The 15293-nt window shown below is 48.0% G+C and overlaps 1 protein-coding gene across 1 annotated transcript in view; it reads right to left on the bottom strand.

The window, feature by feature from the left end:
• Positions 1–4406: 4406 nt before the first annotated feature.
• The window catches only part of LOC126548577 (uncharacterized), a 30891-nt gene continuing 20004 nt past the window's right edge, over positions 4407–15293 (bottom strand). Inside the window, exon 5 of the mRNA XM_050196824.2 lies at positions 4407–5000. Within this exon, the coding sequence (XP_050052781.2) occupies positions 4592–5000 (409 nt within the window). The 3' untranslated portion in view covers positions 4407–4591. The remainder of the gene's footprint in view (positions 5001–15293) is intronic.

Genomic DNA, 15293 nt, shown 5'->3' with positions numbered 1-15293 from the left:
TGATGTGGCAGAACATGACGCGAGAGAAGGACAATTTTTCATTGAACTCCCCGTAGCGACCCCCCGAAAAATAATATGAATGCGTAAGAGGCTAGTAGCGCATAACTCAGATGAGAAGCAGCGTACTTAGTAGCGGCGAAGGCGTACGGATTTATTATCCGACGACACGTGGATACGACAACCTATTTGATTGAAATGTTTCACTTCTCTGTGTCTACTGATCCAGCGTTGTCGGGAATAGTTGCGTCGAATTGAAGATGCAAATGCTCATTTAAAGCACGAAGCTGTGTCTATTTTACTACATTCAGACACGATCTCTAATTGTAGCACCTTTTCGGAACACATTCCGGACGTTTATTATCAAGATGCCTATGTAACCGCCTTCGACTGCGTGACATTTTCTTTGCGCATGTTAAAAGAAACCAAGGTGACTTGCTCTTCATTACTGTAGCCTGTTTTCTCCGCTCATTGCTATCGTTAAATCTACGCTCGCTTGCAGCGTTATTACGAGCACATTGGCGTTAGCGGTCTTTTCTTGCAAAATAAAGCAAGTTGACTCGCATTATTGTTGTAAAACAACGCTTTAGAATAGTCAGATTTCCTAATGGTCCCAATTATTATGCGATCATTTGGATACGTAACTCTTGTTAGAAATGAGAAAGGCAACATAGAGAACAGTACAGCCACGGTTTAGCACGACATAAGCGCTACGTGACTTTACCCTTTTGACCCAGTTTTTCCCGGTTGTTCAAACAAGTGCAGTCATAGCTAAATAGTTCACGATAATAGTATAGTATATTATTATGATTCAAGGATGTTCTTCACCGGCATGTCTGCATAAAATATTCCGCTTCTTGTGTGCTGCCATAGCCAAGCCACGCGGCTTATGTGCAAAGGTCCGTTCTCTCAGACCCATATGATCACCATGCAACGACACTTATGTTTCATTCTGCAATCTTTCAGTAATCGCTTTCTCCTGCGAGGGTAGCCAACCAGCCTGTGGTTCGGCTTATCTGCCTGCGTTTCTGTATTCATCTCTCTCTCTCTTCGTGTATAACATTCATCCGTCACGAGTGATGCGCTCTCATTTTCCAGTGATCTTGAGTGCACCCAAGCCGAATATCAATAAAATGAAAAATCTTAATTTGCAGCTACTTAAATGTTCACTATCACTCCTTGCTTCAACGTTCGTAGATGCTTAGACCGGTGAGAGTTCTCCTAATTTGATGGCTTCGCAAAAGCGAAGCCCCAGCGTCGTATTTTTATATCACCTGACAATTTTGCGAGATGAAAAGCTTGTGAACTAGCGAGACCCTTGCTGTCTTATATTTATTACGCGAAAGCATCAAATGGTCCATTGAGCTAAAAAGCCGGCGTCTGTAGCAGCGAAACGGCTCCTAAATTTCCAGTGGCCGCGACTCCACGTCGCGTGCACGCTTCGATGGAGCAGAGTGGAGGAAAGGGCACAATTGCTGCCGCGCCAGGTGTTGCGTGAGTGGAGAGGGCGTCGCCGCGACGCCACGTTACCCTCGCTCTCGCAAGATTGTGTTATCCGCGCGTTCCTTGTCCGCACAAGCTCTCGCCTGCGCTCGAACATCGCTTCGGCAATCGCTATACATAAATGAATGCATAAAAAACGATAAATTCTAAAGGCACAACTTTAGTGGTAGTGAGTTTCGAACCCGTGACCCCACGCTCAGAAGCCGAGTGTCTTACCCACTGGACTAAACCAGGCCAAGCGCCTCAACGCGCTCGTTTGCCCGCGAGGAATTCATAACTCGAAGGACCGCTCAGCGGCGTTCAAATGAACGCCAATGCTTTCGCATTCACAACTCACAAGAAGTGCTTAGGTGTCCTCAGCTTTTTATAAAAAATTCCTATTGACTTCGCTGAGCTACTTCGTGATCGGACAAAGAACAATGGCCATTCGACGGCCCACTTGCTCCACACTGCGCGTGATGGATTGGATACAAAAGTGCCGAGTGCTCCTATAGTTTTCTATTTCTTTTTATGGTCTTACAGCAGTGAGGGTATACGATGGTTCTTCGAGCTGGAGGACACTTCCAGAAATTGGGCTGCCGCATTTGCCGCACCTGCTCGTTTTTTAACAACGGAAGACGTCATTGCTGTTTGATCGTCCTTGCTCCGACGACCATCGCGTCGCGAGACACACAGATGGCAAAAATTACTTGCGACATCAGACGCGCAACATCGACATGCGTGTCATGCACACACCACACTTGTCTTTTTGAGCGATACCGACGGACGTGTTCGTTGCAACCAGGGACGAACTAAAAAAAAGAAGAAAAGAAATAGAAACAACACACAAACCAAACAAAATCTGGGGTTCATTGAACTGCACGCGCTGGCTCTTCTGCGGCTGCTGTCCGTCCCTTATGGGACACCGCTGCCTGCCTAGTGGACGCTTTAACCATCAGTAATGTTCAGAATGGTGAGCGTTTACGGGATCATGTGTCGCGAAGTAAGAGACCTTATTAGTGTGAGTACGTAACCGATGCCCTAATGGAGCAATGAAACCAGAAAGCACCGGCGTCAAAGCGGAGAGAGCCCTTTCGAAACCTAACTGATGGAATTTATGTACTCTTCATTTGTCTGCTGCCACACGGTGCTGAAATTTGCAGCAGTGCACAGGCTCGCGCTCCGCATTTTGAGGCCACCATACACAAGTGACCGCTATGGACCCGATACTGCAAGTAATTGGTCTACAGGCATCATAGATGTTGAATAAAGATTTCAACCATAGCTTAGTCAGAGGTGACTCGGAAGTCCCTCATCACAAGAACTTAGGGAGAGGGGGGCTCGGTTTCCCCTCGCCTGCACAAGTTAAGCCGTTTCTAGTGAAATGAAATTGATGCAAAGAACTACGCCTGTACTGCTAACTATGCATTACCTGGCTAACTTTTCGAATTAGCATTATTTCTCCTTCCCACACGCACGCAGGCGCGAAAGAGCAGCCCATGCAAGAACGGAAGCCTGCGAACTCCTCGAGTCCACGATTTCACGAGTTAAGCTTCTTTTGAGATTCTGAGTAAGCCAAAGTGAGTGTAAAACTGCCGACTATGCAATGAGCCTATGGTTATAAGTGAGCGGCCTGAATCTGATTTTGTTGATTGCAAATCCTCGTGAGTCTTGTTGGTCTTGCTTTCTTGTGAGTCCGAATAGGTCAAATCGAGTGATGTTGTCTTATTTTGACTGAGCCTGAGACTATATATATATATATATATATATATATATATATATATATATATATATATATGCTCTTTAGGGCTTCGTTTATTTTGCCGACCCATAATTCCATTATAGTTGTTTTCAAGTAGGATGCATAACATGTTAAAACAATGTTTTTTAGGACTGTTTCATTTTTGAAACAGCGAAAGTAGTCACAAATAGGTGTGCCAGTATACGGTCATGAAATGTGTATTAGAGCGTGCTTGCGGACCTACGTAGTTTGAGCCACTAGTCCGGACCCAGCGTTCCTTGCTCGTTCGAAAAGTCCTACGCGATTGACAGCCACTCCCTCTAGCGGTGCAACCTAGAGCGTGCCATTGAATTCTTTGTCACCGATGCAGCCATTGCTCCTGGCGGAATCATGCAAGGTCGCCATAGACGTCAGTGAAGCATAAAGTTTACCTACGAGGAGCTCACGTTATAGGATGCATGAAGGATTCAAGAAATATAAAACTAATTTGACGCGTCTGAGCATTGATGCACAAGCGAGGGGACCATATGTGCTGGCTTGTGCTGCCTGAAACAACTCCAATCAAATGCGACGGCAAGTGATTGTCGGCCTATATTGTAGCAATTTATTTGTGATATAACTGTGGTGTCATCTGTCACCACGCGGAATGTTTCGCCGTTCCGTTACGTGCAGCCATCATGCATGTTGCACATTCTCATTCTCCCGAGTTTAGGTGATAAAGTGCTGCAAGCCCGAATTTCTGTAGAGTCATTTTATAAGGTAGCTTTCTTCAGAGACGCCATAGCGTTTTACATATACAACCTTTGAAAAGTAGTTCAGTGTATAAAAGAATTTCTTTAGAAACCGTAGAAACAAGCCCATGTAACGAAACAAGAGGTCATTACTCGTACTGCCAACTAGACGAATTGAAAAGGCTAACTAACTTAGTACGAATGGAGATGTCAAAATGTGGGCAGCTGCAATAGCGAATCTGATAGAAAAATATATTGGCAAAGTTTGCGACAGTGTCGGCGCGGCACGACAATGTAAGGCATGGCGGTATTTGGTGGACGTCCTCCCTAATAAACAAGCTATTCAATCTAAAGACTTAAAGCAGTTTATATGTGCGACCAGCTAGAATGAGGTGAAAACACAAAAAAAAATACCACAGCCGCAAATAGAGATTCAATGAAGAAACATTCAAAAGTTTATGCCAGAAACCTCCGAGGTGTTTCCTTTTTTGTTTATTCTCCTTTCAGCAACAAACAAGTCAGTTTACATGATGGAAAGGCAGGAAAAGAAATGAACCTTTTGTGCGGGCCGTCAGAAAGATAAAGCAACACTAAGCTGACACAAAAGATATATGTGCGCGCCGGCAATGCGACGCTTTCCCTATCCGCCGACCACGCAGGTCTTGCGGCACGCCCTGGCGCTGTGAAAGCGGTTTGTGCCGGCCAGGCACCGATGGCCAAGCTGGTTGGCCACAGGCATCGAGTGACAACGTGCCCAACTTCGACCATCTGCCGTCGACGCAGCGCTCGTGTCGGCGAAGTACGCGAAGCGTAGCTGTTCAGCACCGCACACGTCCGTTCGGGGCCTGCGGCACGGCTTGTGCTGTGGGTCCGTCTCGATGCTCTGCTGGAGGTGGCGGACATTGACCCCGTCACGGTTGCAACGACGCGAACATTCACTGAACGACGTGAATATGTCGCTGCCATTGACGGGACATCGCCCCGATGGGAATGACCACCGCTGACACTGCTTGTCACCGTAGAACCACCATGTTTCCAGAACGTCTTGCCTGCAGCAAATAATAATAAAAAAAAAGACGTTGATGAGAGGCTCCCCCTCTGGCTCCCGCGAGGTAAGGGAACGTCAGAGCAAGAATCATGCAGGTAAATGAAAAGGAAAACAATGTTCTGAATGGGGAACCACATCAACTCTCCGTTATGGGTGATTAAAACTCCCTGCCAAATTTTTTCGACCAGAGTTCGCAAGATCGGTATACAATATTACTGAATGACTTCGCTAATGAAAAGACGGAATCAGGTAACTTAGCATTTCACATGATGAGACTCGGGCAGGGCACGAGGACTAGTTGGTGTGCGACTTCTAACACTAAACGCCGACCCCTACGCACGCACAGGATTCCGTAAATGTTGCAAAAAGATTCTCGTCCAGTCTGCCCTCATCATAAGCAGCCAATTTTGTTGGCTGAATTGAAACAGCCGAGCCAATGGTGCTATCCTCACTATAGTACAAGGAAGGTTTAGTGTCTACTATACTATTGCGACTCGGGGCTTAGTCTCCCTTCAGTGTGTGTGGGTGGGGGGGGGGGGCGCTCATATAGGGCGGCGACCAGTGCACACATACACACACACACTTACACACACACACACACACACACACACACACACACACACACATATATATATATATATATATATATATATAATTTATTTAATTCAATTAGTAAGTACAAGTAATTTCCCCTGTGTTGTTCTTGGTGTCTTTCTTTGTTGGCTTCTTATGATATGATTATATATCAATGACACCATGACACCAAACAATGACACCAAGAACAACACAGGGGAAATTACTTGTACTAATTGAATTAAAGAAATAATAAATTGAAGAAAATGAAAGTGGAGGTTATATATATATATATATATATATATATATATATATATATATATATATATATATAACCTCCACTTTCATTTTCTTCAATTTATATATATATATATATATATATATATATATATATATATATATATATATATATATATATATAGTCAACCACGATTAATCGCTATTAACCCATTATTTCATAAATTTGAGAATTTGAATTGCCCCGTAAAAGGCACTACTGGTCACCAAATAACTTCCAGCGTTTGCCGAATAGGTGCCGCAGTGCTACAGTTGACCTGCCAAGAGGGGGCCGAGCCCCTCGAAAAATGGAAGGGGTGCCCGGCCCCTTCTGCACCCCCTTTACGGCGCAACGGCGCCGTAACCCACTCTGGTGGCTTAAAAGCTCCGCTGTTGTGAGCAGCAAGTAGCGGAGTCGATTTCCAGCCGCAGCTTAATCGGTGCGGAATGAAACAACGATGGTGGGGGGTAGACTTAGCTAGCGGTGCAGGATGATAACTCCCGGTGGTAAGGTTTATGCTTAGAGGCGTAAGAACCTCATCATTATTTATAACATTACGACGGAGTGCAGACCGAATACGGCTGTGGCAACAACACCCTCGACCCCACCTTATCAGCGCTATTCATACTGACACGTGTACTTGTTTACCTTTCTCGAGTGACCGTTTTTCACCGGCTAACAATGGTTAAACGTTATTGCTCGGCGCAGGCCGCGCTTGCAAGTACAGAACATTTTGCTGTTTACCAACATAGGTCCTGGACGTTTTCCGGTTTGGCTCACTGACGTAGCCCGCTAAATATAGCGAGAAAGAAAGGCATTGCGCGGCGATATCGAGTAGCGGGAGTGCGTTCAAATCTGAGCCCGCAAATTTTCAACACTTTGCCTTTGCACATAACGACAACCTTACAAATCAAGGTTGCCGTAACTTATACGAAGTATTAATCTTAAGGCGTGATGCGCATGCCTTATATTTAAAACTTAAATATAGGCTCTCAACGCAGTGACAGAACTTAAAAACGCGCTTTGTCTTTCGGCGCAGTAGACTGATAAGGCCGTGACCGGAAGTTTCTTGGAGCCGCTCTCTCGTTGCTGTTATCGCGCGAGTAAAACCGTCCATAGGAAGTTTCTCAATATTATCGATGGTTCTGTCCGTTGTCCGTTGTCATATCAAACCTTGTGTAATCTGATTGTATGCGCTACGCGAATTGTGTAGTACTTTCTGGAAGGCGCGCGGCCACCGGTGATTACGCTGTAACCTTCGACAAGAGTCACGTATAAAAACAGACGCGCTTGACGCGTTGATCAGATTTTCGACAATCGCCGACTGTGCTCGCCGCAATCGTTGTGCTTGACTGTTGCTTGTTTTCCTGGGCACAGGTTCGCCCAATATAGAGTTAATTTCGTGATTCACAGTTTCGCTACTGTGTTATTAACCGTTACTGCAACGTGACGATAAGCCCAGCAAGGGAAGACTTCGCGAATACCCAAAACACAAAATTAGAATATCGTGTATTATATTGGACAACCACACTGCAGACGCCGCGACACGTATGTACCGGGTGTTTCTGCGGGGACCTTAAGTAACCTTTAAAGATTATCTGTAGCAGATAGCATAATTCTAATCCATCAGTTGTATTGCCCAAACACGCGGACATTAGTCGGCCGAAAAATTGAAATGAATAACTGAGTAATTAACAAAAAGTCGCAAATTAGGTTTTTTGTCTAATTACAGCACATGTTGCAATTTACAAGTTGTAGTCGAGTGTTCGCAAGGTAGACGCACTTGGAATGAATTGTCTGTATGACGCCAGTTTCAAGGTGGTAATTCTCGAATTTCGCGAAGAAATATATTGGTGGTCCAGTTGCTTTTACGCTTCAATACATCAAATGCTTTGCTGAAAAAGCAAGTGGAACGACAATGCATTTTTAAGCAAGAAAGATGGTGCATATTTCGAAAATGATGTCATCCGCAGACTTCTCACGACCTAAAATGTGTTATGTGGCAATACGTGACGTAAGGTAATTAGTTAAAAACTCATTTAGTAAATTTAGTTCGTTTGTTCGCGCAGTTAAACAATGTTCGCTGATATCTACCAACTCGCCCAACAACAAGTTCTTCTAAACTACATATGTTCTACAGCGGGCTATGGTTTTTGTGTTCCCACTCCTGTAAACCGTGTTCAGGAAATCTGCGCCCGTCCATGTCCCATGCTGTCTTTGTGCTTCGTTTGTTCGCGCAGTTAAACAATGTTCGCTAATATCTACCAACTCGCCCAACAACAAGTTCTTCTAAACTACATATGTTCTACAGCGGGCTATGGTTTTTGTGTTCCCACTCCTGTAAACAGTGTTCCGGAAATCTGCGCCCGTCCATGTCCCATGCTGTCTTTGTGGTTCGTTTCTTCGCGCAGTTAACCAATGTTCGCTAATATCTACCAACTCGCCCAACAACAAGTTCTTCTAAACTACATATGTTCTACAGCGGGCTATGGTTTTTGTGTTGCCACTCCTGTAAACCGTGTTCCGGAAATCTGCGCCCGTCCATGTCCCATGCTGTCTTTGTGGTTCGTTTCTTCGCGCAGTTAAACAATGTTCGCTAATATCTACCAACTCGCCCAACAACAAGTTCTTCTAAACTACATATGTTCTACAGCGGGCTATGGTTTTTGTGTTCCCACTCCTATAAACAGTGTTCCGGAAATCTGCGCCCGTCCATGTCCCATGCTGTCTTTGTGGTTCGTTTCTTCGCGCAGTTAAACAATGTTCGCTAATATCTACCAACTCGCCCAACAACAAGTTCTTCTAAACTACATATGTTCTACAGCGGGCTATGGTTTTTGTGTTCCCACTCCTGTAAACAGTGTTGCGGAAATCTGCGCCCGTCCATGTCCCATGCTGTCTTTGTGGTTCGTTTCTTCGCGCAGTTAAACAATGTTCGCTAATATCTACCAACTCACCCAACAACAAGTTCTTCTAAACTACATATGTTCTACAGCGGGCTATGGTTTTTGTGTTGCCACTCCTGTAAACCGTGTTCCGGAAATCTGCGCCCGTCCATGTCCCATGCTGTCTTTGTGGTTCGTTTCTTCGCGCAGTTAAACAATGTTCGCTAATATCTACCAACTCGCCCAACAACAAGTTCTTCTAAACTACATATGTTCTACAGCGGGCTATGGTTTTTGTGTTCCCACTCCTGTAAACAGTGTTCGGGAAATCTGCGCCCGTCCATGTCCCATGCTGTCTTTGTGGTTCGTTTCTTCGCGCAGTTAAACAATGTTCGCTAATATCTACCAACTCGCCCAACAACAAGTTCTTCTAAACTACATATGTTCTACGACGGGCTATGGTTTTTGTGTTCCCACTGCTGTAAACCGTGTTCCGGAAATCTGCGCCCGTCCATGTCCCATGCTGTCTTTGTGGTTCGTTTGTTCGCGCAGTTAAACAATGTTCGCTAATATCTACCAACTCGCCCAACAACAAGTTCTTCTAAACTACATATGTTCTACGACGGGCTATGGTTTTTGTGTTCCCACTCCTGTAAACCGTGTTCCGGCAATCTGCGCCCGTCCATGTCCCATGCTGTCTTTGTGGTTTGTTTCTTCGCGCAGTTAAACAATGTTCGCTAATATCTACCAACTCGCCCAACAACAAGTTCTTCTAAACTACATATGTTCTACAACGGGCTATGGTTTTTGTCTTCCCACTCCTGTAAACAGTGTTCCGGAAATCTGCGCCCGTCCATGTCCCATGCTGTCTTTGTGGTTTGTTTGTTCGCGCAGTTAAACAATGTTCGCTAATATCTACCAACTCGCCCAACAACAAGTTCTTCTAAACTACATATGTTCTACAGCGGGCTATGGTTTTTGTGTTGCCACTCCTGTAAACCGTGTTCCGGAAATCTGCGCCCGTCCATGTCCCATGCTGTCTTTGTGGTTCGTTTGTTCGCGCAGTTAAACAATGTTCGCTAATATCTACCAACTCGCCCAACAACAAGTTCTTCTAAAGTACATATGTTCTACAGCGGGCTATGGTTTTTGTGTTCCCACTCCTGTAAACCGTGTTCCGGAAATCTGCGCCCGTCCATGTCCCATGCTGTCTTTGTGGTTCGTTTGTTCACGCAGTTAAACAATGTTCGCTAATATCTACCAACTCGCCCAACAACAACTTCTTCTAAACTACATATGTTCTACAGCGGGCTATGGTTTTTGTGTTCCCACTCCTGTAAACAGCGTTGCGGAGATCTGCGCCCGTCCATGTCACATGCTGTCTTTGTGGTTCGTTTGTTCGCGCAGTTAAACAATGTTCGCTAATATCTACCAACTCGCCCAACAACAAGTTCTTCTAAACTACATATGTTCTACAGCGGGCTATGGTTTTTGTGTTCCCACTCCTGTAAACCGTGTTCCGGAAATCTGCGCCCGTCCATGTCCCATGCTGTCTTTGTGGTTCGTTTGTTCGCGCAGTTAAACAATGTTCGCTAATATCTACAAACTCGCCCAAAAACAAGTTCTTCTAAACTACATATGTTCTACAACGGGCTATGGTTTTTGTCTTCCCACTCCTGTAAACAGTGTTCCGGAAATCTGCGCCCGTCCATGTCCCATGCTGTCTTTGTGGTTTGTTTGTTCGCGCAGTTAAACAATGTTCGCTAATATCTACCAACTCGCCCAACAACAAGTTCTTCTAAACTACATATGTTGTACAGCGGGCTATGGTTTTTGTGTTGCCACTCCTGTAAACCGTGTTCCGGAAATCTGCGCCCGTCCATGTCCCATGCTGTCTTTGTGGTTCGTTTGTTCGCGCAGTTAAACAATGTTCGCTAATATCTACCAACTCGCCCAACAACAAGTTCTTCTAAAGTACATATGTTTTACAGCGGGCTATGGTTTTTGTGTTCCCACTCCTGTAAACCGTGTTCCGGAAATCTGCGCCCGTCCATGTCCCATGCTGTCTTTGTGGTTTGTTTGTTCGCGCAGTTAAACAATGTTCGCTAATATCTACCAACTCGCCCAACAACAAGTTCTTCTAAACTACATATGTTCTACAGCGGGCTATGGTTTTTGTGTTCCCACTCCTGTAAACAGTGTTCCGGAGATCTGCGCCCGTCCATGTCCCATGCTGTCTTTGTGGTTTGTTTGTTCGCGCAGTTAAACAATGTTCGCTAATATCTACCAACTCGCCCAACAACAAGTTCTTCTAAACTACATATGTTCTACAGCGGGCTATGGTTTTTGTGTTGCCACTCCTGTAAACCGTGTTCCGGAAATCTGCGCCCGTCCATGTCCCATGCTGTCTTTGTGGTTCGTTTCTTCGCGCAGTTAAACAATGTTCGCTAATATCTACCAACTCGCCCAACAACAAGTTCTTCTAAACTACATATGTTCTACAGCGGGCTATGGTTTTTGTGTTCCCCCTCCTGTAAACAGTGTTCCGGAAATCTGCGCCCGTCCATGTCCCATGCTGTCTTTGTGGCTCGTTTCTTCGCGCAGTTAAACAATGTTCGCTAATATCTACCAACTCGCCCAACAACAAGTTCTTCTAAACTACATATGTTCTACAGCGGGCTATGGTTTTTGTGTTCCCACTCCTGTAAACAGTGTTCCGGAAATCTGCGCCCGTCCATGTCCCATGCTGTCTTTGTGGTTCGTTTGTTCGCGCAGTTAAACAATGTTCGCTAATATCTACCAACTCGCCCAACAACAAGTTCTTCTAAACTACATATGTTCTACAGCGGGCTATGGTTTTTGTGTTCCCACTCCTGTAAACCGTGTTCCGGAAATCTGCGCCCGTCCATGTCCCATGCTGTCTTTGTGGTTCGTTTGTTCGCGCAGTTAAACAATGTTCGCTAATATCTACAAACTCGTCCAAAAACAAGTTCTTCTAAACTACATATGTTCTACAACGGGCTATGGTTTTTGTCTTCCCACTCCTGTAAACAGTGTTCCGGAAATCTGCGCCCGTCCATGTCCCATGCTGTCTTTGTGGTTTGTTTGTTCGCGCAGTTAAACAATGTTCGCTAATATCTACCAACTCGCCCAACAACAAGTTCTTCTAAACTACATATGTTGTACAGCGGGCTATGGTTTTTGTGTTGCCACTCCTGTAAACCGTGTTCCGGAAATCTGCGCCCGTCCATGTCCCATGCTGTCTTTGTGGTTCGTTTGTTCGCGCAGTTAAACAATGTTCGCTAATATCTACCAACTCGCCCAACAACAAGTTCTTCTAAAGTACATATGTTCTACAGCGGGCTATGGTTTTTGTGTTCCCACTCCTGTAAACCGTGTTCCGGAAATCTGCGCCCGTCCATGTCCCATGCTGTCTTTGTGGTTCGTTTGTTCGCGCAGTTAAACAATGTTCGCTAATATCTACCAACTCGCCTAACAAGTTCTTCTAAACTACATATGTTCTACAGCGGGCTATGGTTTTTGTGTCCCCACTCCTGTAAACCGTGTTCCGGAGATCTGCGCCCGTCCATGTCCCATGCTGTCTTTGTGGTTCGTTTGTTCGCGCAGTTAAAAAATGTTCGCTAATATCTACCGACTCGCCCAACAACAAGTTCTTCTAAACTGGTATAAAGACTTTGGGGCGCGAGTCTCGAACGATGATAGCGGCTGCAGTGCGTACTTGCGCTGCACGCCAAAGGACATTCGCGTATTTATTGTGCTGGTAGCAGCTAACGCTACATTGCCATGTCGGCTGTCTGAAATGAATGCAGCGGCCTCAGGAAATACTCACATGCTATCGTGACTTGCAAATTTATTGAGTTTTGGTAGACTGTATGTCTTGGTCTTTGTATTCAAGCCAAATAACGTGTTTTAAAAACTGCTTTCTCCATTACACATAGCGGCTAGAAATACTTTTAATGTTCACAGCCTGTTACGAAACCATGGGTGCGCGAAGAGAAAGAGTGCAACACTGATCTAGATTTTATGGCAACTCTTCGTTGCAAATCTGTTCTCGGCCGGAAGATGAGACCGTGAAACACTTCTGGCTGCGTCGGAGAGCAAGTGGTTGAAGTCGTATTTCTTGCTTGACAGACGCCGTAGTTTTTTCTTATCTTTTTTTTTCGGGAGGGAGGGATGAAGGGAAGATGGATGGACGGATAGATGGAAAAACTTTATTGTGGTTCATTAGGTCGCACTAGCTTCCTAGCCCTCAGCGGGCCGCATCCACGTTGGGACCGAAAGCCCAAGCCTTTTGGCTACTTCACGGGCCCGTTGGATTGTCAGCTATTCTTCGAACGTGAGACTGCGTGGAGCTGCATCCCACCGCTCTTCAGTGTTGTCCTTGTCGCTGCGTAACGCGGAGCAACGCCAGAGCATGTGACTAAGATCTATGTTGTCGTTACATTTATCGCATGTTGTAGGTGTAGATAACTCCGGATAGATCTTGTTGATTTGAAGCGGGCTCGGGTAGGTTCTTGTTTGCAAGGCACTTAGCGTAATGGTCTGAGCTCTATTTAGTTTACTGTACGGGGGGGGGTGCCTGGCGTCCTAGGTAGAAGTGCTTTTTGTACGTGAGGAGGTGGTCCCTGCAATCTGGAACTTCAGCATCTTCATGCCTTATGGCTGCACGTTTGGCAAGTCCTCGTGCAGCATTGTGGGTAGATTCGTTGATTTTCGCGGGAGCACCGTTGCTTTTCTCCCATATGAGCAGGAAACCAGATGATCGTGTGCGGTTCGACGACCTTTCCATCGAGAATTGCCAGGAACGTGGAAGCTACAGATTATATTTGACCAGCCGGTCGGTCGGTCGGTCGGTCGGTCGGTCGGTCGGTCGGTCGGTCGGTCGGTCGGTCGGTCGGTCGGTCGGTCGGTCGGTCGGTCGGTCGGTCGGTCGGTCGGTCGGTCGGTCGGTCGGTCGGTCGGTCGGTCGGTCGGTCGGTCGGTCGGTCGGTCGGTCGGTCGGTCGGTCGGTCGGTCGGTCGGTCGGTCGGTCGGTCGGTCGGTCGGTCGGTCGGTCGGTCGGTCGGTCGGTCGGTCGGTCGGTCGGTCGGTCGGTCGGTCGGTCGGTCGGTCGGTCGGTCGGTCGGTCGGTCGGTCGGTCGGTCGGTCGGTCGGTCGGTCGGTCGGTCGGTCGGTCGGTCGGTCGGTCGGTCGGTCGGTCGGTCGGTCGGTCGGTCGGTCGGTCGGTCGGTCGGTCGGTCGGTCGGTCGGTCGGTCGGTCGGTCGGTCGGTCGGTCGGTCGGTCGGTCGGTCGGTCGGTCGGTCGGTCGGTCGGTCGGTCGGTCGGTCGGTCGGTCGGTCGGTCGGTCGGTCGGTCGGTCGGTCGGTCGGTCGGTCGGTCGGTCGGTCGGTCGGTCGGTCGGTCGGTCGGTCGGTCGGTCGGTCGGTCGGTCGGTCGGTCGGTCGGTCGGTCGGTCGGTCGGTCGGTCGGTCGGTCGGTCGGTCGGTCGGTCGGTCGGTCGGTCGGTCGGTCGGTCGGTCGGTCGGTCGGTCGGTCGGTCGGTCGGTCGGTCGGTCGGTCGGTCGGTCGGTCGGTCGGTCGGTCGGTCGGTCGGTCGGTCGGTCGGTCGGTCGGTCGGTCGGTCGGTCGGTCGGTCGGTCGGTCGGTCGGTCGGTCGGTCGGTCGGTCGGTCGGTCGGTCGGTCGGTCGGTCGGTCGGTCGGTCGGTCGGTCGGTCGGTCGGTCGGTCGGTCGGTCGGTCGGTCGGTCGGTCGGTCGGTCGGTCGGTCGGTCGGTCGGTCGGTCGGTCGGTCGGTCGGTCGGTCGGTCGGTCGGTCGGTCGGTCGGTCGGTCGGTCGGTCGGTCGGTCGGTCGGTCGGTCGGTCGGTCGGTCGGTCGGTCGGTCGGTCGGTCGGTCGGTCGGTCGGTCGGTCGGTCGGTCGGTCGGTCGGTCGGTCGGTCGGTCGGTCGGTCGGTCGGTCGGTCGGTCGGTCGGTCGGTCGGTCGGTCGGTCGGTCGGTCGGTCGGTCGGTCGGTCGGTCGGTCGGTCGGTCGGTCGGTCGGTCGGTCGGTCGGTCGGTCGGTCGGTCGGTCGGTCGGTCGGTCGGTCGGTCGGTCGGTCGGTCGGTCGGTAGGAAAACTTTTTTCGAATCAGAGCGATTCGCGTCCGGCGAGTTAGTGGGCTGGGGCACCCGCCGAGGTTACTGCCAAGAGTTCTTGCCTTTCGGCGGCTTCCTTTGCCCGCTGGACTGCCCAGAGCTGGTTTTCCAGGTTGGAGCTGAGCAGCGCGGCTTGCCATCGCGCGCGGAGGCTGTGGATGAAGGCTGAGCTGCCATTGTTCTGTATTAGCTCTTGGCATTCCCATAGTATGTGTTCTAGTGTGGCTCTGGTGCCAGACACTTTGCATCTATCTGTTGTGTATATGTCTCGATAAATAGCGTGCATTAGTATGGGGCTCTTGTATGATTTGGTTTGTAATTGTCGCCATTAGACCGCTTGCGATCTAGTGAGTTGTGGATAGGGTGGTGGATAAGTGCATCTTTGCATCTTGTAATGGTTA

This window comes from Dermacentor andersoni, chromosome 1, assembly GCF_023375885.2.
Source record: "Dermacentor andersoni chromosome 1, qqDerAnde1_hic_scaffold, whole genome shotgun sequence".
In the NCBI taxonomy this organism is placed as follows: Eukaryota; Metazoa; Arthropoda; class Arachnida; order Ixodida; family Ixodidae; genus Dermacentor; species Dermacentor andersoni.
This window is presented reverse-complemented; position numbering and strand designations above follow the sequence as displayed.